The sequence below is a fragment of the Peromyscus maniculatus genome, chromosome 14, assembly GCF_049852395.1.
Source record: "Peromyscus maniculatus bairdii isolate BWxNUB_F1_BW_parent chromosome 14, HU_Pman_BW_mat_3.1, whole genome shotgun sequence".
NCBI classification, from domain to species: Eukaryota; Metazoa; Chordata; class Mammalia; order Rodentia; family Cricetidae; genus Peromyscus; species Peromyscus maniculatus.
In genome coordinates this window covers 60,505,522-60,533,507 of record NC_134865.1, presented here as the reverse complement: position 1 = coordinate 60,533,507, position 27,986 = coordinate 60,505,522, and the positions used below count along the sequence as shown (strand labels likewise).

Genomic DNA, 27,986 nt, shown 5'->3' with positions numbered 1-27,986 from the left:
ACCAAAATTAGTGTACATAATAAAAAGTAAGAACCAGTTTCATGCCTTGTTAAGAAATATGTAAGAACACAATAGATACAGAACACTTAAAAGTAGAATTTGAGAAGTGGTAGAAACAGAGTCGCCTGCAACTGCGTAGGAAGTTGTAACATCAGATATGAGATGGGACCCATATCACACATGGGAAATAAAATCACTGGCTCAGGTTTGAGGTGAGCATGTTTCGCGGGTTCACTTGAAGCTTGTTTGCTGAGCTCGGTTCAGCTAACAACACCTAGTGCTTCTCCCGAACAAAATCATGTATAATCAGAAGAAAATTACTATGCTCACATCGTTCCCTAATACATCAATTGCATTGGAACAAATTTGCATTTTCAAAACAAGCATTATATCAGAACTGACTGTCCCTAATTTATATGACTGTTGTGAGGATGAAGTGAGATGATCCATATAAAGTGTTTAGCGCAAAGCCAGGCACATAGTAAACATTCAGGAAACACTGATTGGAATTACTAATGTCTCTGCTGGCTCATTGACACATTCCTGGTACACTAAAAGTGACACATTGAGCTTCTATTGACCTGTTTAAGCCTTCAGGCAGAAGACATCTCTAGCAGAATAACACTTCCCAACCTTAAGCCATAAGGGGTACAGCTACAGCAGTCTCCCCCAACCAATAGAACAGGGACTTTGGGAAAGTTGACACGCAGTAGACACTTCCAAGGGCCAGGCCTCATATGCCAATTTCCTGAGGAAAGAAACTGGCGTTCCCTCCCCCCCAAAAAAAATTCCAGTATGACCCACCAGAGAGAGGAATCTTAAGGAACAGCAGGAAATCAAGAAAGGTGTTGACCTAGATGAGAAGATGCCCATCATTTGGTAGGACTGAGAAAAATGCAGCATAGGAAAGAAATCCATCAAGTGCTGTGATGGACATCTCTCTAGACATAGGCTTCTTTAGTTCTTCCATCTCCTGCAACACAGAGAACGTATATGGCAGCTTCTGGATTCAAGTTGACCCAGATGAAAATCTTGACTCTTCCACACATGCTCACTCAGGCATGTTAACTAACCTCTCAGAGCCTAACTTCCCCAAGTGTAAGTGGCAACAGTCCCCTTACCTAGAAGGACTGGTGAAAAGCTCATAAGGAGCTGATGTGTACAAAGCAACGAGCAAGGTTCCTTGCACACAGGAAGCACTGATCCACACTGGCAGTCTTAATTACAGTCTTACTTCAGCCCAATGATTCCTTTGGGGGGAGTAGGGGAGGGATCTGCCTTCTTTCCAAGAATCCCTGGCTCTCCGAAAAGACTCTACATTCTTGGAGTTCAAGCCAGTTGGAAGACTGTTGTAGAAGAAGTAGGTGGTCTCCCAGAGTTTCAGCAGAGGGAGTTCTATAGACTTTGTGATTGAGTACCCAGAAGAGCTGTGGAACACAGGTATCCTGGAGCTCTACTTCAGGGGGCACTGGGGTGGAAGGCAGGGATGGCTTTGGGCTTGAAGTCAAAGTCCCTCATGCTTTGTTTTCCTAATTTTCAAAAGTTGTGGTAAAATATGTACTACCTAAAACCCAACATCTTAGCCTGTTTTTGTTGCAGTACCAGGAACTGAATCCATTATCAGTAAGATGTTCTACTGAGCCACATTCCCAGTCTTTATTTTTAAATACATAACTTAGATGCGTTACATCATTCATAATGGCATATAAATTTCACCACCATCCATGTCCAACATCTTCTTACACAACCCAAACTCCTCGTCTCCACGAAGCTGACTACTCTAGGGACCTCATATAAGTGGACCCTTGCAGTACCCATCCTGTTGTGACTGTTTTGTTTCATTTAACACAATGCCCTCAAGGTTCACTCATGTTGTGACATATGTTGTAATTCCCTTCTTTGTAAAGGATGAAGTTCTTATTGTGAGTGGAAATCACATTTCACTTATAGAAACCTGCTTTGGACACCTGGTTCTCCAGCCTCATATCAGATATGTGACCTTGGGCTACTCAGTCCCTCTAAGTCTCATTTTCCATACCCATAATTAATGGGACTAGGAACACCACTACATGACCAGGTTGCTGTGAGGTGTGAATGAAACTGTAAATGTGAATGTGCCTCATAAACACCAAAGTACGGTGTGATTCATTTATTCAGTCCAGAAATACAAATCAAGTATCAATTCTTTATTTGCCACTATGCTGAAGGATTCGTCAACTCCCTAAACACAGTGGGGTCATTAAAGAAAAGTTTAAAATGTGCACCCACAGAAGACAGCTGCAGGTATCCTTATAATACAGAAGGCACATCCTGTATTGCACATTCACCACCTGAGGCAGGACTGTATGACTTCGCATGACCTCACTAACTCTTATCGGTATAGCCAGTGTTAATCCACTTCACACCAAGGAAACCAAGGCTTGGAAGTTCACTTCCTTAAGTCTGTGTAACTTCCTTGGATTTCAACTCCATTTCTCCGAATTCGGAGCCCGTTCCCTCCAGCATGTCATCCTAATTATTCTTTTCTACATTAGCCTAACCACCAACTCAACTGCCTTGTAGAACAAGGAGACAAATTTCAGAAAACTAACATGGATTTTTTTTTCCATGACCAGTGGGTAACTGGTGAAGATAACTAATAGTCATTAAATATTCCAAAGCATAGTGTGTATTGTAATATTCATGATATCTGCCACAGGGTGTGACCATGGGATTCATATTTCAGAGAAAGAAGGCAAGCTGGGGTAACAAATCCAAAATTGAATTTTATAAAAATACAGCACCAAGCAAAGAGTGCATACTAATTTCTTGAGGATAGAAAAAAAGGGGGGTATAGGATCTGTGGTCCAATAAATTTAGAAGGCACTGAATTTTTAAAATGTAATCAAGTATCTAAAACTTCAGAAAAGTTCACCTATAACAATACACACTTGTTACATTGTGACCTCCAAAAAAAGATACTGTCCTACTGGCCATATGTGATGTGTATTTTTGGAATACTAGACACTTGCCGTAATAAAACACCTACTTATCACAGAGTGAATTTGAGAAAGGCTGGCTTTGAAGTTTTCAAAACAGCTGTAAGACTTAAACTTCACCACCAGCCTTCATCCACAGCCCATCTTTGTTCTCGGGGTGAACATTTTATCTGGTTCAATTTGAGATAGCTAACACTCACTGGCCACTTAGTGCAACTTAGGCACTAGAGACTCAAAAAGGGTACCCTGCATGCCATTAGCAACAGATCTAACAAACCAAGACAGCACTTGTAGCCCATAGGGTGGCTGTTCAAGGCCATCTATTATTGTGCTTAAAGCTAATGGGGGATTTAGGGTTGATAGACCATGTTCAAACTCTTGCTACAGTAACATGAAAGTAGCCCTTAGAGGAAAGACAGCAACAATTAAGTAGGAAGAAGCCCTTTCTAAGAGCATTTTATTATAATTGACCGCTGGTCAACTGACACCCCTGAGGGTCAGACTCCCTGGGAGACATGGAATATAAAGGAAGGTTTGAACTCAAATGCCAGTGTGTTCAGAAGACTACTCAACTTCTGTGACCTGATCACAGTATCCATTTCAGAGTTTTCCAGTAAGTCAAAAGAGGCTCATACATATAAAATGCCTAACCACCTGGATTGCTCAATAAGCATCACTTCCCTTTTGTTTGATTAATAACACCCTGAAATCGTGTGTGAAGGAAGAATTTGGAACTACACGAGGACTTAAGATAGAAAAAGTATGAGGATTGACTAGCAGTATCTGCCATTGGCTTAAAAAGGAAATTTTGCCTTGAGTTAGCATTCAACTGAATGCTGTCCACAGAGGCCTGGTACCTTAAGAGGCCAAAAAGCAAGCTCTTCTGTTATTCCTTATCAACCCCACCATACACTGTTTTTTTCTTTCTTTCTCATTTTCATAAAATGAGCAAGGTTGTCCCATCCCCCCCCCCCCCCACCGCCGCCCCTTGACCTTCTTTGTCAAACAAAAGGCTGTGATGCTCTGGACCTAACAGACATGGTCTGACACCCTTGGACAAAGTTTACTAATAAGTCCCTATCCCATTAAAAATAGGGGCTCTTACAGGCCTTCCCCAAGAGAGCTCAGAGAGCCAGGCAGACATCATCCTTCCAAGAAGAGGGGAAGTCTCTACAAGGAATATCACATGCTTTTTAAGAGTTCTCATCATTATTAATCACCATTTTTTTTTAATCTTGCAACAGCTGTGGTACTATAATTACAAGTGGTTTAAAAACAATACTACCAAGTGGGCTCTGTTTCTGAGTGAATAAAAGAAAAACAGAATTTCCGAAGTGGAAGAATCTTGGCATGTATTAAATCCATCCTTTTTGTTTCTTGGGTTTTTATTTGTTTGTTCTGTCTTACTCTGTAGCCCAGCCTAGCCTCAAATTTTCTGCAATCCTCCTGCCTCAACCTCCTGAATGCTGGGATTATAGGTGTGAGCCACATGCCAGGATTTGTCCTTTTTGTTTTCAAGTTCGCTTCATTGACACACATTCCTTGCATATTAGCCATACCCCAGCAACAGTGTGTAATGTGCAAGGGTGGTAGCAGATGAACAAAGTCAATACAAGACTTGTACTCTTGAGGTTTAAAGTCTTAACTGCAGAAAGCACCCACAACAGCCCATAAACCAGTCATGCACAGTAAATATGATTATTGCCATAGCATGGCATAGGATACTATGAGGCCGAGAGGAGAGAGCACAAACCAAAAACAATGTCTACATGTCTCCATATCTCATCTAGTATTCAGGTCATCTGCCTCCTGGCTCACTGCTTTATCCATGGTTCCACAGCCAGGCTCTAGGGCATGGACCTAGGCTCTGGACAAAGTCTATAGTAGGAACATAACAGGAAAAGAAAGCAAGTGGACAAATATCTGAGCTTGCACAGAGAAGAAGCAGAGCAGACAGGGGAACTACTTGTATCTATAGACACCTACTCATGCATCTTATCAGTGGACAGTATTTTTAACTGGCCCCCCAGCGAGTTCCTAAAAGCTAGAGCTTGGACAGTTAGGACACCCAAAAAGAAAGGAAAGCCTCCCTCTTACTAGAAGAGTATGGAGGATGTGGGCCCTCCCCACAGGCTGAGCTCTAATCTATCTGCTGTCTGATGCTTTGGAATTAATCAAACAAATCCCTTGATAAATCTGAGGCCACGATTAGACAACAGTAATATCCCCCTCAGAGTAATCCAGACAAATACATTCAGAGAGGGGGAGTCCCTCGGGAAACAGACCGTTCTCGTGTTACAGACCTCCTCCTAAGAACACTGCCATTGCCCTGCCACCCTCCCCATGCCCACAGATGTTGCTTCCCAACAGCACCACAGGCTACCTGATGGCTACAGGCCAGGAGGCAGAAAGGTTGGGAGAGCGAGGCCTGGACTCCCTCCCCTCCCCATCTCTGCCACTGACCTCATTTTCCACCGGAGGATTTTTCCTTTTTAGGTCCTGCTTGTTTGTAAATCATGTCACCCCAGTGCACACAGGGCTTAAGGCAGGCCTAGCCAGGAAGTAGAGAAAGGCCAAGGGGCTTGGAACTATGGCCCTAGATTCTAATTCTGATGGAGGTCAGATTGGTAGGAACTGTGTGTTAGTCTCAAAGAGGAGTTGGAAGTGAACACTAAGAGGAAGGCATACCCCCAAGATTATCCCAACTTTACATTCTTACATCAAACAGAAGGACTATGTATTCTGAGGTGACTTCGAAGTGCATGGCTCTCACTTTCTATATGACCTTCAGTGGGTTTCTTAACCCTGCTGAGTCACCTGCCTCCATATTTTGATCCTTCAAGTATGATGAGAACCTATCAGGAAAAGACTGATTTTCATAGTACAAGAAGAGAATATGGTTCTTCAAACTGAAAAAAAAGTAACCTGAAAAAAAAAAACATATATAAATACACACCTGTCAGGGTGGGAAAAAAGAAAAACACAAAATAGAACTGTCAGCAGCTAAAAATGCACATGGCGAAATGTATAATTTACTAAAAAAAAAAAAAATGGGGAAAAAAATCAAACATTCTTGATAAAATGTAGACCTGCAAATTTGACCCAAGAAAATTGAATATGATAGAAATAATGGCCATGAAAAGATATTCCAATGGTGGAAGCTATCTAGATAAAATCCTATAGGCATACACACAAATAACTGATCAATAAATCAAATCTTTGTAATAGAACACATGTAAAGCAAAACTGATCTTGCTAAAAAATAATTCAGTAAGTAAAACTGAACTATAATAATAAAAAATGGTTTATCTAAACTTGGAAAAAATGGATTTAGGAATTACATGAGACCTACTTTGGTTGTTTCAGAAAAAATGGCCCCTTGATAAATGTTTTCTAGGTTCGGTCTAATTCTGATTATGCTGGTGAAAAGGTAAAGAACTCCCAGGATTGGACTATGCAATCAAAGCATCTTGATAAATGCTGAATAAAAATAAATTATGTGCTTTCAGAGGTCACATCTAGCTACAGGTTTTTATTTTCTGATAACAGTTCAGAATAAAGGGTGAATGAAAGTATAGAAATACACCCTTCCTGATAAGAACATACATGGAAGCAGCTACCATGTACAGCTGTGATTCTTAGCTAGCCACTTCAGTTTACCTGTAGAGCACTCAAAGCATTGTCAAGCAATTCCAGAAACTAATGGAGGTTAATCAGTTCTGATTTTACTCACAAAGACAAATTTTATATATATATATATATATATATATATATATATATATATATATATATATATATATATATATATATATATATATATATATATATATCTTTATACCTGACAATTCTAATACACCATATCCTTAAAGAGAAAAGGCATTTTACCACCCCAAAGAAACACAGCACAGTATCAAAACTGTAAAAAGTTGAGTATGGTGTCACAAAAGTCATACTACACGGTGCTTCTTTTTCTTGTTTCTATGGAGAATGGTGATGCTTCACTGTAGTGACTGTCTTTGTTCTACTGGTTGGAGGATAGACTGGGGAGGCTTTTGTGATTCAGTCTCCCCCTCTATAAAATATGGAAGAAACACTAAAGTTATTCACAGTGCCTACAACGTCCTAAGTCAGGAAATGTTAGCTTCAAACCCAGGAAGCACTATTCTTGGCCAAGAAGCCGATTCCCGCCCCCCCATCTCAGACATGGTCCCCAAGCTACAGACTCTTTAAATACTCCAAAATACAAATGTCCTTAGCAACAATAGCTAGAGAGTGTGGACTGATCAAGACAACAGCTGATTTCTTCTCCTGCGGTAGGTGGGAGGATCTGGCAGGGAAGGAGCTAGAACTTGAACACCAGGAAGAAAGGGCAGATGTTTGGCTAATGTTCAGCTGATCTCTGGGCTGTGGGTGGGAGTCTTGCTGTGCAGCTATTTGAGGAAGAAGACGCTCTGGGCTGGCAGCAAATGACATTCACTGTAGCTTCCATTGCCTAGTTGCTTTCATCTTTAACTTCTCCACAAGAAAGTGCCCCTTAAGCAGAGATTCTTACCCCAGGTCCTTGCCTCCCAAATTCTGAGTTCTGTGTGTCCCCACTTCCAGACAAGGCCAACTGCCCCAGCCTATCCCATTGATGATGCCTCCCTCCCCATTCCTGCCATCCATCCGTTCATCCACCCACCCATAAGTACCCATAACCCATATTCTAAGCTGATAAATAAAGGTGAAAGGCATAGTTCCTGTAGACCTTGTTCTGAAGTCACACAAGTGACAGTGGATGTAGACCACTCTTCATCTTCCAATGCCATCACCTTGTTCTCCTATTACTCCCCCACTTGGTTATTAGTTTATGTTTTCCATAGCAGTACGTTCCTCATATTCACAAATGCTCATTGCATTTGTAAACTCGGGGCAAATACACACCAAGTATGCTGTGGTCACTACTGATTGTACTTGGCCAACAAGATTTCTGTGGAATCAGTCACTTCCCCTTAATCATATACCTTTTCTTTGGTGTAATGCAGCATGGATGGCACCCAAGTTTTGATTCTAGCCCTTAAGATATGGTAAGGCAAGTCACCTTGCCTCTTTAGAACACAGTTTCACAAGAGAGAGAGAGAGAGAGAGAGAGAGAGAGAGAGAGAGAGAGAGAGAGCGCACTTGGAAAAGTCACATAGAAATCTACTACTTCAAATACTGAGAGTTAGAAGGGTGATAGCTTGCAAGACTGAATAATGCTGCATATAATACTCCTGGGTTATTAAACAAAACTCCCAATGACATGTGTGAGATGCCTCCCAATGGGTTGTTGGTCATGGAGGCCCCAAAGGCTCTTAAAGCAATCCATGCTCTTACCAGTTCTCCTGAATGCCCCCTTAGAACTAATTTGTAGGGAATTATTGCTGAAAGCACCATACACCGGTCATGCACGTTACAGAGAAATCAAGCTGAGACTGAGGGAGAAGCTTTTTCCTCTCTGTACAGTTTTCATAGTTCCAAAAAGTATAATGTAGACTGCCAAGTAAGAAAAGGCATCCGTATTCTTACCTAGCCAAGAGCTCTATGAACTACAATTCCAATCTGCCAGGCAGGTTGTAGTTACTGAAACAACAATGGTATAACTGTTGTGGGAGCAACCAAGCACCCCATGATCCAAGAACTCTCAGGTTGGTTTTGAGGCCCACTCCACAAGAGGAAATTCATGCACAATACTATAATCCTAGCTTTAAAATCCCTGGCTCAGGAGGTATTATGCCTTAGGAGGGAACTTATTAATGTTGTTTAGCTAAATTGACACAGTGCTGGGCTGCCATCTAAATACTTATATTTAGACCAAAAGACAAATGCTATTCTCAGTCTTAAATATACATTTCTCTTCCAATGAATGGTGAGGGCAAAGACACATATTTGCCTGAGATAAATGAAAATAAATAATGATCCAGTGTTCAGTGCTAAGTAAGACATTCATACCACCTCCTCCAAGTAACAAAGTGGAAGAAGGGTGTGGAAAGGATGTAAGTATCCTAAGACAAGAAGAAAAGCTGTGGAATTCTATCTTCTGGGCATTATATAGCCTATTCATTCATAATCTGACAGCAGGAGCAGCTGCTTAAAATGGTTTTCTGCACAAGACTATAGATAAGAAAGGAATCCACATGGCCCTACTCTTCCCTGTCAAATTAGGCTACTGATTCTGGAGGAGTGGAAGACATCTTCAGCTGTTTGTTTATCCACTGATGAGACCACTATGTATATGTACCAAGGGATAGTTACAAACTCATGGTCACATAGATGGCCCTGGTTAAACCCATGGATCACAAAACAAAACAAGATTAAAAAAAAAAAAAAAGACAGGAATGTAGGAACAGGTTTAATAGGGAGGTGGGGGTAATAGTGATGGGAAGGAATTAAGAAAGGGTAAGAATGACAGTAATCTATATGGTGTGTGTGTGTGTGTGTGTGTGTGTGTGTGTGTGTGTGTGTGTGTTGTCAAAGGACAAATCTAATAACTGATCCTTTAAAAAAAGGAACTGTGATGCTCAAAAGACTATTGGGTAATAAAATGCTTATTTTATGGGGACTATATAAATTAAAATACTTATTTTTGCAATTTAATATGAGCTAAAAAACTGTCACAGAAGTTTGAAAAATGGGATATGTTGACAAGAGATCAACAACCAAATGACTGGGGCTACTGGGGATTTCCTGGGTTTAAAAAGATGCAAATAATACGGAATTCCAACCCTAGATGTCTAGTGCTCACAACAGCATAAAGGGGGGGGGGCAGGGTAGCATGCAAATCCCTTCTACAGAACAGGTAACCAAATCACGTTGGAGCAGAGCAAACATCAGTCAAAAAGTGCAGGAAAGGGGGGAGAGTTTAGAATACAGTTGGTGAAAAAGGCCGTATCCTACATGCTAGAGACACCCCAGTTAGGCTAGCCAAGAAAGGTTTGAGTTGTAATAGTCATGGAAACCACTGTTCGATGCCAAATGGAATAGGAGGAGTAGGGAGAGGTATCTGAGAATTGACATGCTACACTGATTGTCAAGTTCTTTCCATAAGCTGACAGATGTCTCGCCCTCTTCAACCTCAGTCTCTTCATCAGTAAAGCCAGGTAAACAACCATACGGTAAGGGTGATTGGAAGAATGAAAAGAGATCATTAACCCATGTACTTACTTAGACCAGTCCCCACCATATCGTAAGTGCTTCCTGATATTAGCTAACCGCCTCATATACTAAATTTATCCAATTAAGCAGTTGATACACGTAAGACTTTGGTGAAACCCAAATGCACCATGGAGAGCTACTCATGAGCAAGCACAGAGCTGGTGCTGAGCACAGCTCCATCTTTGTCCTGGTTTGTACCTGCACTCCTGATCCTCAGCCAGCATCCTCTGGCTAGGGGAGCTCCTAGTATGAGAATGGTGAATCCAGGAAAGCTTTGTAGTATCTTGGCCACACCCCTGAATTTCAGCTTTTATTATGCCATCCACAAAAAAGGGACCCCTGGGCCTCAGAGACGAATCTTCATTCTGCCTTCAGAACGTCCATGGAGCAGCATGAACATGCCCCTGTCTTTCTCACCACCCTTAACCTCAGTGCCTCATCTGACACACAGTAGGCCTACAAATAAGTACTCATTGAAACAGGCTACAGTACCTTTCAAAGAGCACCTCAAAGCCTCAGAGAGGGGATTTATGTGAGCACGTATGCCCACGTAGGCTGCACTTCTTGGTTGCAGTCACACACCAGCTGGGTCCCTAACACCTCAATTTTTTTTTCTGCTTAGAAAAATGTTAGAAGGCGTTTCCCGTCCCCCACCCCTCCTCCCTAGGCTCCCCATTCTGACTTACGCTGGATAAGCAACTTCAGATTGCTGAACAGCAACACACAACACAGCTGGGTGAAAATTCCTGTGTCCTGAAATTCCTGGAAAACTATGCTGCAGAGCAAGCATTTGGAACATGGGCACAGCCCCTACTCCCAGCCCCAGAGAGTCAGATATGGGAGGAGGGAATCAAGCAGGCTCTCTGGGTTCAGCCTCTACTTCCTTAAGAAAGCATTTTGCCTTCTATCCAAGTACCCCACCCCGGGGTAGAGCTAAAGAAACCACAAGTGTACTAATCACCAGCACTTACATTGCTAGCTGAACAAACCCAGTGCCTGGTATATGCTAGGCAAGTGCTCCATCACTGAACCACAACCCCCGCCACTTCCTCTTTGAAATCCCAAACGATCCTAAATGGCAGGCACTATTATCATCCCGTGTCACAGATGGTAAAAACTAAAACACAGAGAAGCGAAGTCCTTTGGCCAAGTTTGCACAACTACCACGTGGCAGAGCCACGTCATCTCAATCCAAAGCCACATGTCAATCCTTGCCCCACTATTAATGCTTCTCCTTGACATCTTCGTAGCTGGCACTTCTCTCATCACTCCTCATCCAATATATGCTCTTGAGTCACAAGCCCACACAACAGCTTCCCTCTGGCCTCTTGGCTTGAAGCCTTCCAATCACGAACTCATCATGCACACTGCCCAGAACTTCAAATCTGCCTCTCACTTGCCCCGCTGAAAAACTTCCAAAGCTTTTCAACTATGAAAACTGTTCAAAATCCATATAAAGTACTGAAGGCCTCCCCACCTAATTGATCTTCTCATCCTCTCCCATTGGCCCCGGGTCATGACACACAGTGACACTGAGTCCTGCCAGCTGCATCAACTGTTCCCAGGATTGCCCCAAATGCTTCTTTCTGCCAGACTGCCAACCAAAACTTATAAGTCCTGCCCCAGAATTTCTTTTGTGAAGTTTCTTCCTACGTCAAACTCCCTTTCTCGGCTCTGGCCCTAGAGCAGTTCCGATGTATGTGTGTCTCTCTGCTTGATGGGTTTCCAAACTAGACCCGAAGGTCCTTAAGGGCAGAGACCATACTAGTAGATAACAGTCATTCACTTAGTGAAAATTCAATAAATGAATCTATTCCAGTAAATAGAAGGCATAGTTCACCACATTGATGAATATACATCAAAGTCTGCTTTGCAGAGGACTTTCTCTTATGGAGCCTAAATTTACCCCCAGCAAGTGATTTTTCAGCTGAAAACAGCTCTGGGGTAGTATTAGCAACTGTGAGGCCTCCAAAGGATAAGGTGTAACTGGGTACCTTCTGGAGCCCCTTGGCCAGATCAACAAGGCTACAACATGCACAACCGAAGACCAATGAGAACACCCCACCCTGGCATCAGGGATATTTTAGAATCAACCTCCACCTGACAGGTGGAGTGAGATACTGTTACAGTAGCTGTTGTGGAGAATATAGATTTGCGCTCCACTCTGATAAGTGGCCTCCAATCCTTTCTGAACAAAATCCCTCGTTAGCAAAGAAAATCTTTCCAATAGTCTCCCTGTAGTGAAATGTTTATGTATGAACAACTCGCATATGTAATAACTGTGTTTGGCTATCTCTTTCTGATATCATTTTTTAGAAGCTGCTGACCTAATGCCTTATATCTCACACCACTTTGAAAGGCAAATGTACATGATAAAACAGGCGACAGGGCCTGGCTGTAGAGAGTCCCAAAGCCAGGGAGTCCATGAGTTGAAGGCATGTACATGCTAGCACATACTTAGAACACTCCTCCCAGGTCCACTCCAGCACCCTCTGCACCCTGCAGTGATATAGCTAGATAAAGCATGTGATCTGTGGGCCAGCAATTCTGTCATATCATTCTTCCTCTGTAGCTCTCATTCCTTCAACTCTTCTGCCTAGGTATCCACTTCCTCCTCTACACGACAGCTTTTCCTTTATCTAAGGACAATTATCCTATCCCCAATGAGGCTCATCTTCTCCAGGGAATCTACAGGAACTAATGGGTCCTCTCCATCTCCAGTGACAACAACATGCATGTCTCAAACAGCCATTTCACAAGCATTTACATGATCCCAGGCTGGCGGCTGCCTGTAATTGTTACAGAAAACCATTGGTTTGTAAACAAAAACCACCACCAAAAAACAGCCTTTTGAGTTCATTCTCAAGCAGATTCAAACCAAAGAGAATGTGTATACGCTTAACATAGATTCAATAAGAGCTGTCCCACATAAACACTACTTTTCCCATTGAAAGAGATAGTGTTTCTGATGGTAGCCAGTGTGGTCTAGGTGATGAAGGACTTCAGTGATTCCTTTATTCAATAGATGCTGTTAAGTTCATATGCATAGAAACCTGAATCTACCCACATGTTAATCAGCCCTTACATACCAACATACAAACTCAGACATATAGGTATACACTTGAAACATACCTATATACTATGTATATAGGTATACTCTCTCTCTCTCTCTCTCTCTCTCTCTCTCTCTCTCTCTCTCTCACACACACACACACACACACACACACACACACTATGCTTCATTAAGGCGACACTCCTATTGAGTGTCTTCTTTGGATCAGACATGATAGTAACATACAGTTCTGCATGAATATCAATTACAAAGGAAAAAGAGTAAACCCCCCTTCTTAGTTTCAAGCTTTATAGTTCCCAAGGAGAGTCCATCCTCACATACACTCTTGCAACAAGAATGGGAAACCCCAGCTGACCAATCACAATGCGTATTAAAGATAGGAAGGACAAAGAGCACCAACAGATACATTAAAATGTAGCCATTGGTTATATATGAGGAGAGAAATAGCCCTGCTCTGCATTAACTCAAGGATGAACATTGGAAAGAGCAGTAAAATCCTAAATACAAGTCAGCTCTTGCACGCTGTCATTGTAGAGATGGCCACATCTACTTCCCAGCAGATGTGTGTGGTCCATGAAAAGCCTGGGCAATTCAAACTCACTTCTTGAACTCAAAACAATGTTTACAGCTTCTTTTAAAAGTAACATTTTTGGGGTGGGAAGATGGTTCAGTGGTGGAGAGCACTGGATGCCCTTGCAGAGGTTTGGTTCTTAGCATCTGTACAGTGGCTCACAACCATCCATAACTCTAGTTCTATGAGATCAGAAGCCCTCTTCTAGCCTCTGCTAGTACCAGGCACACACATGATACACATACATCCAGGCTAGAAAAAAACACTCATACATATAAAATAATTTTTTTATAAACAAACCATTTTAAGTCATAAAATTTATGAGATTTTGTTCCTTTTTCTTTGCTGTCATGTCAGTAACATGTCAGCTGATACAGATTCAGTCAAAAGCCAAGACTGGCCTCACTTCTTTGAGGTCCAGGAGAGAATATGTGTACTGGATCCCAGTCTATCCCAACATGGGTACAACTTCTAGCACAGCCTAAGTCTCTGGGAGACTTCAACCCACCAGTGCCAAGAACGTGTGGTAGCCAGGGCAACCTGTCAGAGTAGGAAGCATTTCTGAATAGGGCATATGGTTCCAAGGCCAGTTTCCAGGAGCCACTGCTCTACACTGTTTTATCTCATGGTCTTATCTAAAAAACAACAACCAACCGACCAAAGCCCAACAACAAAAAGAAAACTAAAGCATCTTACTAGGCTTCTTAGCCAAATCCTCATACTTTTGCTGATACATACAACCCAAACTATCAGGTTGAACTTGTCAAAGAAGTCCAGTCAAGTTCCCTCTCCCTCTACTTGACTGCATTCCAGAACTTCTCATCTCCTTGCAGAACAATTCAAGCTTTCCAGGAGACTGGAAATGCAGATGTTAAATCTAGGTGAGAGCAGAGGGCAACAACACATCTTGGAGAGATGGAATAAGACAGCCAACAGGGCTTGGGGTAGGCTCACTGTGAAAGTTACTCAGTGCAAACTCCTTGTGAACCAAATGACTGGAGTCACCTGCTTACCACAGAACAGCACAGAAGAGAAAGCTAGTTAACTGAGCAACCTAGTATACCTCGGATCAGTGCTGAGCACCAGAAAGCATTGGATTGGGCTAGATCAGTCTTTCCTACATTATTTAAGATGATCACACATGGGCTATGGAGATGGCTTAGTAAATAAAATAGGACAAGCCTGTGAGTTCTATTTCCTAGCATCCATGTAAAAAGCCGGACATGGTGGTCCACATTTGTAATCCCAGCACTAGGAAAGACCTCAGAGGCTTGCTGGCAAGGTGGTCTTGCAGAGTCAGTGAACTCTAGGATCAGCAAAAGACCTTGTCTCATAAAGTAAGGTGGAGAACAATACTGGAAGTCACCAGTGCTGACCTCTGGCTTCCACAAATGAGTGAGCATGTACACATGCACACACAGGTAAGTGCATGCACACACACACACACATACACACACACCAATCAATCATATAGTTAATTCTAAATAATGAAATGCTGTGTGCTGCTTACAGGTTCCAACCTTTTGAGAACGCAACACCCTGTGGTCAACAACAAAGTTCACACTCTAGAACTGTGCAATAAAGTTATGGAAAATACTACAAAAGAATCATGTGCTTCAAGTAAGGTATTCAGTTGGGCCACATTCATAGCTAACCCGGGGTGCATATAGCCCTCAGGCTACATAATAAAAATACCTTCAATAGCAAGAGAACCCCTTACAAATTTTACTTTGAAATGGGGTTAATTCATGTGCACATACACACACACACACACACACACACACACACACACACACACACACACAAATCTAGAAAGGTCAGGACTCAGCTATCCTCGAATTCATCCTCCTTACCCACATGGTCCACAAAGAATTGATTTAACTGGAATGGAACAATAACAATGTGGCTGGGAAGCACAGTGTGTCCTAATGACAGAAATTTCTGATACTCTGCGCTAATCAGAGATACATTAAACTAACCTGAAAAAGCACCAAGCCCCTTGCCGTGACAGGTGACTACAGTGAACTAGTCTGATGTTGATGGAAGGGTAGTAGTGAGAATTAAGCTGTGACAAATTAAACCTAATCACCTCAGCGCTGCCTTAAACTCAGGATTCTTGCATCCTTTAAAAACGTACTTTGGCTTCCACGGAAAGATCATAGCTAGACGGCCACAGAAACACAGTAGAACTCCCTCCCCAAAAGGTCATACTTCTAACCTCATAGGCTTCTTCTGTACTGCAAGAGCCCCCTGCAGATTTCAGAATACCCCCCCACCTCTACCTAAAAGGCGGCAGGCAGGCTCCCAGCACCTTTCTATTCCCTGTCATCTCTATCCAAGCTGCAGTCTTGTCTCTTCTGACCCAGATGGAGCAAATACAGCTGCAGGAGGATTAGTCTTTCTAGGGGCCCTCGGATCAGAGGCTCATCAATCTCCAAGCCCACTCTTCCCCATTCCTTCAGCCCTTCAGAACTAAGGATGCGAGAAACAGGGCCCCATCTGGAGCAGCAAAGCAGCTTCAGAAAACGACTCAGGAGGAAGAAACCTTGCGTGTTCACTGACCTCCCAGCCTGGCTGGCCCTTTTCTTGCGGCGTGGATCACAAGCAAGCCATTTCAGCTCTGCTATCCAGCTTATCTCGCCTCACAAGTGGTGCCCTCATTTTTTTATTTGAAAGCAACTTATTAAGTAAATCAGCTGTGCACTCTCTCGGCGTACTTTGTGTTCCAGGGCTGCGGGCACCATCCTTCCAAGCACACCTAGAGGAGCGGTTACGGGGTTGTCTGGACTGCACTGTCTCCTAGGGCAGAGACTCCAGCCCCAGTGTGCTCAACAGCCACAGGACTGTGAAGAGCCTTTTTTCCACAGATACCGCACTGTCACACCAGGCAACTTCAAAAAAACCAAAGTGGCAGATGAGAGGCAAGACGACAAGAAAGTAATGAATAGCGTCTCACCGAGAAACTTGAAGGAAAAACTCCCTGGTCATTTTCTTAGCTACTAAGATGCTGTGTTTGGAAGGAGTAGCCTGCCCTGTGAGCATGAGGATCTGAGTTTGACCCCCAGGACCCTTATTTTAAAAAGTGTGGGGGGTGAACTGAGAACATGAAAAGAGGTGGCTTTTGAAGGCTCACTCTCTAGCCACCCTCACCTACTTAGTAAGAGAGACCTTATCCTTAAAAAAAAAAAAAAAAAAGACAGACAAGGCCTGCAGACTAGAACAATTGAGGTTTTCCTCTGGCTTCCACACACGTGCACACACATGTACATGCATGTATACATACACGCATACACACACACTGTATTTAAACAAGGCTCCTAAATGTGTTTCACAGCTGGAAAACCTGCACACCAGGAGCTGGATGGCCCTGTAGTTCTTGCCCTGCCTTTCTGCCATCAATGCAACTTTCAGACCCTTGTTTTCCTTGCCCACTATAAGGCCACCCCCCACAAAAGCTGAAAGCAGTCAACATTTCTAGGACTAGATGCAAAGCAAGGTTTATCACTGAATAGACGTAGGAAGTTCAGCCGGATGACTATGAGGTCAATTTATTTTTAAAGCGATTGGTTCCTGGGATTATAAAAAGAGAACGAGAGAGAGAGAGAGAGAGAGAGAGAGAGAGAGAGAGAGAGAGAGAGAGAGAGAGAGAGAGAGAGAGGACAGAAGTCAAGGTCTGTGAGCAGGCACAGACAATGACGCATTTAAAGGGGGCCCCATATCGCTTCTAAATCGGTCACCTAAAGACACCAGTTCCTGGAGAACAGCAGCATTAATGACAACCCACTGGCAATGTCACTTTCCAAATAGATCAGGAAGACAGGCCTGGGGAGCCATACTTCGTCCTTCTCCTCTGCTGGCCACCGCCGGTCACCTGTCACACAGCCCCAAGAGAGTTAACCAAATCAAAGATGCCCAGCTCAGCTAGAAAAGCCTGCGAGAATGGCTAGAGTTATCCTTCCATTTAAATGCTAGCTTGTTCCTCTGAATCTGCAGCAAATGCTTGCAAACAATTCCTCCCTTTACCCCTGGATATTCTCGAAGCTACCTCTTCCTCCCCTTTACAAAGTGTATTCCTCTCTGCCTTCCCCAGCCCACGCTCTCCAGCCATAGCTCTTCCAACTCTGTTGGTTACAAAGTGGCACACGTCTGTGATGAAGTGCAGTCACTGGTTGGAGGGAATCACACACACACACACACACACACACACACACACACACACACACACACCCAGACTGGCATTGCTATCACTGGACAGCAACGAGTCTTCTCCACCAGGGCCGGTACATAGAGGTGGTACCTGAAGCCCATGATATTTGGGGGTCCTTAAGAAAAAAATATTTGCAAATATAAAATGAGGTCTGAGGCCTTGTAAGGGGCTCAAGCAAATTAAGATTTAGTAAAGGTTTAATTTCACTATCGTAAATCCACCTCTGTCATCCTGCCCCTCCCCTACACACACATACACACACAAGAAAAGAATAAACAGAAAAGGAAGTTTGGTGGCGTCAGATGTGAAGGAAAACAGAAGGCAACCGGAAACCAGGAGTCTGACAGGAAAGAACCTAGGGACCTCCATCACCAGCCCTGAGTGGGTGATGGGCAACTCCTGGTACCTAGGAACCCAAAGGTAAGTCTGAAGAGGCTGTCTTCCTCCAGCGATGCTCCTCCAGATGCTGTAGTTCTGCTCCAACTGCCTGGAGACCCTTGGGTCCAGTCTCCAGTTACTTAGCTGCAAATCAAGGTCTTGAGGGTGGGAACTGAATGCTAATTTTCATCTGTTTTCCCTTTCTCTCCTATTCTCTCTTGCTCTCCCCAGCTGGGAACAGCAAGGCTCCTGGGACTGGCCCAGCTGATAACCTCCTGTACCGGGAGCTTGACATTTTGCTTATCTTAGACATCCAGGGAGGCGATGCTCCATTTCACTATGGAGACACAGGCCATTTGTGTTAATGAGGGGATCTTTAGTGGGAGTAAAATGTCATGTTGGGGGGTCTGGGAGCTCCATTTTGAGAGAAGGCAGCAGCCGAGCTCAGTCTCACACCTTCTACACACAACAAGTTCAATGATACCCTGGGGTCTGCATCTCCTCACCCACTCACAGAGGTGAAGCCTGCCCTCTGCCTTTGTGGGTTGCTTGGGAGGCAAAGGCAGACAAAAAGCTGTGAATACGGTCCAAGTGAAAAATCATAGTCAGCCACCCCTTGCTTTTGAACCGGAGAGACGGCAATGATATTTGATTGTGTGCCCCCTGACGTCCCCTGCCTTCTGCCTCTGCCATCTTTAAAACTGAGATACAGGAAAATGGCGGAGGTAGGCGAAGCTCAAAACTTCCGTGAAGCCTCATGGACAGACACTGTTCTTACCCAAAGTCTATGCAGATAGGTTTTGATATTCTATCTAATTCAATGTCCTCAACAACTCTGAGGTCTGGTTTCTAATGGCCATAACAGAACATAGTGAAGAGGGTGGGCTCTGAAGCCAGAGAGTCTGGGTACCAAGCCTAGATTTGCCTTTTGTCTGCAGATCTTAGATTATTTAACCCATCTCTCTTTTCTTACCTGCAAGATAAACTGTAGTTGTGTGTCAAGAGTGGTTTTGAGGGTTGCAAGAGCGACCGCATGCAAAGCAGTTAGAACCATACCGATATCAAGCAAATGCTCTGTGGTTATTAGGAGTTGCTGTTGTTATTCATTACTGTCCATGAAGCCACTGAAGCGTCACAAACTTTATCCAAATACACACAGTCTATAAATGGACAAGATCAGATTTCAGTCCAGATTATTTTCATCCCAGGGATCACACTCTTAGCCACTTTACTAAATTTTGTTGGAGTCCCAAATTTCTCTGGCCCCGTTTCTTCATCTGCCAAACAGATGTTCAATGACATCAGCCTCACAGGAGAGTGGGGATCAGATGAGCCAATAAATATGAATGCACCAGAATGTTAGGCAAATGTTGGTATTCTACAATGGCAATGGCAACAATAGCTCCAGGACTACTTTGTCCACAAAAGGGCAACTGACCTTGAGCAGAGACACACCCCACAGCTTCTCACTTCAGTTACACTCTGAGGTCTCATTGCTATGGACCAAACTGCAGAGCCAGTGAGTACAGGGTCAGTCCAGTGGCCAGGGGGCATATGTACATACTCATCCCATCCCCCAAGTACAGCCTGCATCCCACTTCTCCTCCTCATGAAGGAAGGTGGAGGGGGGGGGAGTGGAGACTCAGCTGATGGGCAGCTGCCCCAGGAACTAGAAAGCATCTTTTCCAGGGCAGCCTGCAAAGGGAGATAGGGGTCTTAAAAATAATTAGCCCCCAGTGCTGGGGCCTGTGACATCTCATTACCAAATGCAAATTCAAGTTCACGTGCCACTCCAAGGCTCCTGTCACAATGCCTGCCTGACCCTCAACCTTGCTGAATGTGGACCAAATCGTTCCCCACTGCCCCCGCCCCCTTTTCAGCCTGCAGCTGGTGTTCGGTCTCTGGAAAGGGAAAGAGGCTGCTCTTGGCCCACTGAAGGGAGAACAAGGAAAAGGGGGTCTTATTTCTTTAAGGGAGGAGGCAGGGGTACTATGGGAGAGGGGAGATTAGAAAAATTGTTCTCCCTCAGCAGTTAAAAGAGGGATAATTGGAGCAAGTGGCGGGCGGCTGTTCTGCCATTTAGCATACAGCATACCCAGGAAATCTCACTTGGTAATCAGGAGGAGAGGAGGGAAAAGGAGCAATCAGACCCCTATTCAAGCTCCGTTTAGCGACAGCCCCTGCTGGCTGGCTGGCTGGCTGACTGGCTGACTGGATGGCTGGCTGGGCTGGAGAGAGCAGGAGCTGATCCCACAGAAAGCATGAATACGAGGTGGGAAGTCAGGGTGCAGAAGCACAAAACCTCCTCTGTGTACATTGTAAGACCTTTCTGCTTTTTTGCCTTCTCCATACCACAGAGATATGTTGGGAAGAGAGCTACCTTTTGTCCTCTGATTGCTCACCACAACCTTGTCCCCAGGCCTCCAGGGCCTGAAGAGTTAACACAGATTGCTATGTTATAATTGCAACGGAGTATACACTCGGGAAAAGGAAGGGAGAGGGCCATGTTTTACTCCAACAGGAAGTTCCAACCAGGGGCATCCCTGGTACCTTAACAGTGTGCTCAGAACTTCAAGAATGCTTAGGGGTAAGCAGTCTCCTCTGGGTGGATGCCATTCTCTTGTTTTGAGAGTTGGGAGGAAAGTGGTACAATTCTCGGAAAAAAAGAAAAGTCATTGACATTGGCTTTCTGGAAGGCACACAAAGACCACACAGCGGTGATGAGACATCAGTCAAGCCAACTGCCAGTCAGCCAAATGATATGTGACATAGATAGGCCTATATCATGAGATTCATTCCGGAGAACAGGTCAGTCCAAACCTTCTCCATTGTTCCCTGGCTCCATCCTCCCTGAAGCAGGCTGACTTCATGTTAAATGAAGTCTTCAGGGAAACTGGGACTAAGCTTTATATGCCTTGGCAGTGAATCGATGCTTCACAACTATGAGCTTGCTGAGAAATTCAGTGCATGTACTTTCATAACTAAGAATACTTCAAAAATAATCATCTCAACTCATTTTGAGGTAATGACAAATTTTCCATAGCCTATGATGGGACTTGTCCCTAGAGGAAGCTGGGGACACCTATTCACTTTCTGCTCACTAAATTTCATCATAGGACTGAACTAGACAAAAGGACCAGTGAGAGTGCTGGACCACGCCCTCACTAAATTCCAAATCACATTCATCATTTGAAAACTGCTTTGTCTTATCTGCCCTTCCTCTGTCCTCATGATTATTTACTGGTTGGCAATCAAAGCACTTTGTTTATAAACATAATACCTAGAAGTAAGAACCTGAAACCTCTTCTCTACACGGTCATTGTGTGCCATAATGCTTGGTGTGACTATCAGTGAGAACATGAGCTGCAGGCTGAAGCTTTCCTGAGTTCAGAAGTCAGTTTGCAGCCAGAGTTCACAATCCTTCACCTGAAAGAGAAGACAGTGTGTCCGCTACCTCTTACCTTTGGGCCCAGGTCCCCCATATCAACTATCTCTGTTGTCTTCCCCTGTTCTCACATGGAATCAGAACAGTTAAAAACACATAAAGAGATTGGTGCACCTGTGTATTCTTTCTGGGGTGCAGTACAGACACATTTTGGAGCCATTGAGGCATGTAGAGCCAGAGAGGTCAAGCAAACAGCAACATTGCAGGTATGCTACAAACTAATGGACTACAAAGGCCATCTCCAACAGGCCCCAAGTAGACCACAGGAAGGTGCAGAAACCTACCCAGCTGCCCCTGGTCTCAGAATAGGTAAAGTACAAAACAGACCCTCATACACTCAAATGAAAAGGTCCATCCCACAAACTGGGACAACTGGGTGCTTGATACATAGGCCCCACTAACGTGGGAAAGTACCCTGATTTCTCTTCTGTGGTACGTGTGATCTATTGAGGAAAGAGGTGTGGCTACATGTCCACTGCCCCCTTCACATTGTCTTTAGGGAAATGGCAGGCATTTGTTTAGGCTATTTATCATGTTATATGTATATCTGCTTGACACTTAGAAACTGCTCTGACTTTTCCCACTCCATATTTTACAGGCAAGAAAGTGTTTATGCTTACTCTACAAAACTTAACAATGTGTGGAGGCAACGGATATTTTGTAATTGCAATTTTGTGACTGATCAGACATGATGACAATTACTGGGATCAGCAGGCTTCATGTCATCCATGGTAAATTCTTTTACCTCCCAATAACCATTTTCACCAAAACTTTGAGGTCATTCTGTTTTCAGGCTAGCCAGCTGTGAGTTATCACAGAGTCTGTCTGCTCTGCTCCTTTCTGTACAGAAGAAGAAATCTGAACCCTGAACCTCACAGAAAGAACAATTATTAAAATATGCATGTTGCATTTAAGCCTTAGAAATCAACTGCATTCAATCTGAAGAAATCCCACTGAGAAAATAATAACACACATACAAAAATAAATAAAAATAGAAAAGAAAATTTACACACATACATATATATGGTGTATGTGTATATACACACATATATATATATATATATATATATATATATATATATATATATATACACAAACATACATACATATATATTCTTCCTGCTGAAAGTGCTGATCCAAACCTGCCTGGAGGAAATGAGTTCTTTTGAAACATACACACACACACACACACACACACACACACACACACACACACACACACATGCATACACGCGCACACACACACATGCAATCAGAGATAATCAGCAAGTTAACGACACACTTGCAGACACCCTGGTCCCTCAAAAGGAAGAATGCCAGCTTTCAATGCAAGCGCTGAGAGCAGAACAGATCCTCTGGGCAAAGGAGAAAACAAGTGATCCTGTCAGCATCTTCTTCAGGCAGAACGTTCTCCCAAGTCACGAAGCTCTGGAGCGTCAGTCAGCTCCGAAGGCACCTGCTCATAAGAAGCCTTTAATAACCGCATTCCAACAGCATGTTTTATGTGTTAACTCCAGTCCTCTTCTCCACTAATTTTCAATGAGGAAAAATCAAAGCCTACAAGGGTGCCCCACCTTTCAACACTACATACAACATGATATGTCATCTAAAGATGTACTGAACGCTCTTCAGAGCTGTCTGGTGAAGCAAGTGGTCTGGGAACCATGGGTTGGATATGTCTGTGGGCCTAAAGAGATAATGTATGTGTCCAGCATCTCCTTTTCCTAAGGTCTAGTCACAAGAAGGGAAATGTACAACCTAGCCTGGTAAAGGACAGAACAACAGGGGATTATTTTCACAGTAGTCCATGCACAACCTGCAATGGAGCCTCCTACCCAGTTCCCAACATGTCCGTCTCCAACATGTTCCACCTGTAAAATAAACTTAGTTTGACTTTTAAAAGATATCTTAACACCTCATAGTACATAACTTTTATATCAAACATAATCGGCTTTATAAAGGATGGACAATTCCCAAAAGGAACACCCACAAATACAATGTTAGAAACAAATCCCAATATATGCCCTTACCTGAACAGAGAGAGGAACAAGATACTTACCTGGCCCCACCCTCTTGACACAGTTGCAATAGCCCATTAAGGGAAAGCTATTTCCTCCTGAACAAGAGAATGAAATGTCTGACCTGGGTTGAGACCTAATATTCCAGTGGGCAGGTCAGTGATCTGATTAAGAGACCACCCCTCAGAGAGGCAGGACCACGCTGGGAAGGCAGGCTCACCTTAAGACACTCGAAAGACAGAGCTGGAATAATGATTTCTTTCATGAGATAATCTTCCTTCCTAGAAGCCTCACCTCCTAGAGCAGTCCCCAGGGGCCACTACAAGGTTCAGCTGGGTCTGTGAACCTTTCTGAGTCCTTCGACAGGCACCGCTACCTTTTCTTCTCTTCTGTCTTTTGATTTCAGATCCTAGTCATGCTTTCCCTGGCACTTGGGGCTTCCTTATTCTTTCTTGAAAACTCCACTCCCTACCATGTGCCTGCCTGTTTACTATGTGGTTGACTTCCATGCCAGATTATCTCAAAGGGCAAGGATTGTTTCCTTCTCTCTGCCTCTGGGAAGCTGCTGAGGTTTACAGCTTGTCTACCGTTTGTTTGTTTGTTTGTTTCTTAACCTAATAAAATTTCCCTCAAGCTTCCATTTGAGTCCATTCTTCAATTCTTTTATTAATGAGACCAAGAACCCCAAGAGAGACTCTGGTTTCCAACATCACTCTGACCTCTTTGACCCTGTACCAGGGAATTCTTCACCTTGACTGTACATTGGGATCATATGAAAAGCTGGAATATTAAAAATAGAGTTTCTGGGATTCCATTCCTCCACCCACCCACCCCCAGAGATGCTGGTATAATAAGCCTGGGTATGGCTTGAAAGTTTCTCAGTTCCTCCAAGGTGATTTCAATGTTCAGATGGGGTTGAGAACCACTGATCTTCCTTAAAGAATGGCACCACCTCCATGGAGAGGCCCAATGGGTTGACAACACAAAACATCTCAAGAAGAATCAGAATGTAACTCATTTTGTGTCCTCCACATCCTACCCTCTCGAGATACACACCTGTCTCCTCAGTTCTCACATCCTTGATCACCTCAATGATTTCTCTTTCCCAAATCTAAGCCTATAGTGAGTGCAGGGGGGCAGGAATTTATATGTTATTTGTGTTTGTTTGTCATATTAAAGTACTTCCTCACAGGGAACACCCAATGGAAGTTAGGAAGTTAATGTGGAAAGGTTGGGGCAACTTAAGTTCTTTGCAAGAAAATGTTTCTATCTATCTATCTATCTCACTCACTCCCTCTCCCTCTCCCTCTCCCTCTCTCCCTCCCTCCCTCCTTCACTCTCTTCTCTTCTTCCCTCCTTCTCTCCATCCCTTACTCCCTGTCTCAAGTGGTAGTTGGATGTAGGCAGTTTTCCAGTGTCATTTGGGGGATTCCATTGGACAAGGCTCCAGTCCAGCCCTGTGCCCATCCACACGTATCTCAGTATACGCAGCACTCAGGAAAGGAAGCCATTTCTAGAGAGGAGCCTCATAAAATAACCTCATTGCTAGGACAAGGACAGGTGGTCTCCAATGATTCCTTGACGCCCTTCTAGCTGCCTCTCATGGGCTAAGGGGTGACATAACAAGACTGAAATAATTGTAATAGGGCCAAGCATGGACCCTGTAGAGCATCTACCTCCATTCTCTGCAGGGCATTGCTTAAGCTAAGGAAGAAGCAAGAAGATGGGGTCCAAGTCTCCTAGAGTCAGGAGTGGCAGAGACAGCCCCCTTGCTTGCAATCCCTCTCTTGCTTCTCCTTCCGTGCTAATCCGGCTGAGCTGTATACACACTCTGCAGTCTACTCCACCTAGCCCTTGAGGTTGAGTCAGAGGGCACGGTTGAGTAGCCTGTACTCTTCTTCCTGCTGAGATCCGGTGCCTTTTCCATTGAGAGCAAGGAGACGAGTTTCTACCACTTCCTTGGAGGAGGAGGCCCAGTCATGTAGCTGAAGCTGCACTTGCACATAGAGCTGGTTTCAATCCCGCCCCCTCCTGCCTTTACCCAGTCACTCAACAGGAGGATCTATAGCAGGGAGAGGGAGTTGGGGAGGGGAAGGGGGCACTCTTACCTTCGGAGCAGAGTGTGCCACCATAGCCGGTGGTGGAACAGTCACAAGTGGGGTGGCCATCCAGGAGGAAACAGATCCCACCATTTTCACAGGGACGCTCGCCACAGGGTCCCTCTGCTTCTAACTGGACACCCTGGCTCCCCAGAAGCCGAGGCTCTGAGTTGCCGTACTTGAGATCCAGCATTAATCCCTTAAAGCCGGGCATGTTCTGTACTCCATCGAGGGTCAGGGCAGAAGGCCGGATGTCAGCAGGGACGCCACCGAGGAACAAGTCACTGACCACATCCATGTAGGGCCGCTGAGGCTGGAGCTCCCCAGACTGGCCCTCGCCGTCAATCACCAGCCCAGTGCGGAGGCGGTCACGGCTCACCATGAGGAAGTGCCAGCTGCTGTCGTTCACCTGCTTGTTGGACAACACAGCGGTCTCGGCGCAGTCCATGCTAAAGCGGAGCTGAACTCGGCCATCCACCAGGGAGAGGCAGAGGAAGTCACAGACACCACCATCATCCAAATACAGGAGCAGCCCTGTGGACACGTTGGTCTTGAACTGGAAGCTCAGGTCACTGCGCGTGCTAGCATCCCAGCGCAGGTAGCGGGCCCACTGGTTGGGGAGGCCCATGAACTCCAGACCCAGGCAGAGCCCAACGAGGGAGCCCAGAAAGATGCTCACCTTTAGGGTGAAGAAAACGGAGGGGAGGGTAAAGCTCATTGTGGCTGCTGGGCCAGAGCACAGGGGAATAGACAGGCCAGGGAACAGCCCTGGGGGCGGGAAGCAGGGGGTAGGCTTTGGTGATGGAAGAGAGAAGACAACGTGGTTCACAGAGAAGACACAAGAAGAAGAGAACACGCAGGAATGTTAGGAGGTTGAGGAAGGAGGAGAAGGAACAACACAGGCCTAGATAGGCACACAGGCAAGAAATCCAGTAGAGGCAGAAGAAACAGACAGGGGATGTTGGGTGGGACAAACCAGGGGCGGGGTCAGGAAGAATTATCGTGCTCCAAGAAAAGATCTCAGCTATCCGCGTGGATCCGGAGGCCTTGATTCGAGGAGGAGAAGGAGCCCAGGGTAGGAACAAGCCTTCAGAAATGTGCCCCTCCCGGCAAATGTCCTAGCCAGGGAGACCAAGGACAGGGCTGGAGCCCCAGGCCGTGATGGAGGAGGAGGAAACAGTGAAGTGAGCCAGGTGAATGGTAGGTCCAAGCCCAGAACCAGTGCTAAGATTCTACCGTCTAGCAGAAGCAGACCCCGGGGAGGGGAACGGCAAGCAACTGAGAACTCAGGCCGAGTAGGGCCCAGAGCAGAGCAGCGGCGGATTCAGGCTTCATGGTGCTGACCGGAGGCAATGCTGCCCATAGCACACACAGCTCGCAGGACTCCAGAGAGAAGACCTGTGGGGGGAGGGAGAAAAGAGATTAAGATTAGGGCCAAGCACCAATGATTACATCCCACGGCACGAAGATTGGTGGAGTGTGCGAGCATGCCAGCCAGGCATTTCTAGATACTTCAACGCTAGGTACTTCGCACAGGACAAGGGTCCAGTCAGTTCTCCCATGGCCAGGGCAAGATCCTGAGCCCAGCTTTTAATGACACACTTAGATTTTCCAGATGTAAAATGCAAAATGTCATGGAAAGTCCCCAAAGCCGTATCAGCACATTTTTTTGCAAATAGCCAAAATTGAAACATTAACATTTTAAAACATTCAAATATCCATATATAATGTTCATTTATTTATATATTAAAAACATTTTTTCTTTTTCAATTTTATAATCTATTGCTTAAGTAGACAAGGTCTAAGACCTTAAATTTTAGAAAGAAATATACATAAAAACCAGGAGAAGTGAATGAGTAGGCAAAACAGCCTCCATCTCTAACCAAATACTAGGGAAACCTTCTAAAATAAAAACTTTAATATTAAAAAAAAATTGAAAGACTGAGTTTGGATTCTAATTCCTGTACATGAAATGTAAAACAATATTCCTAGCCTATTTCCATTTCTACTTAATAATTTGAAAAGTAGACAAAATAATAGCCCC

The 27,986-nt window shown here is 44.3% G+C and overlaps 1 protein-coding gene across 15 annotated transcripts in view; it reads right to left on the bottom strand.

The window, feature by feature from the left end:
- Positions 1-27,986, bottom strand: part of Nrxn3 (neurexin 3) — a 1,618,850-nt gene that overhangs the window by 1,522,152 nt on the left and 68,712 nt on the right. For all 15 annotated transcript variants that reach the window (XR_013044430.1, XR_013044432.1, XR_013044431.1 and 12 more), the window contains exon 2: positions 25,952-27,340. Coding sequence is in view for 12 of the 15 variants with exons in the window: in XM_076551152.1 (XP_076407267.1) it covers positions 25,952-26,660 (709 nt within the window). In the remaining 3 variants the exon portion in view is untranslated. The remainder of the gene's footprint in view (positions 1-25,951; positions 27,341-27,986) is intronic.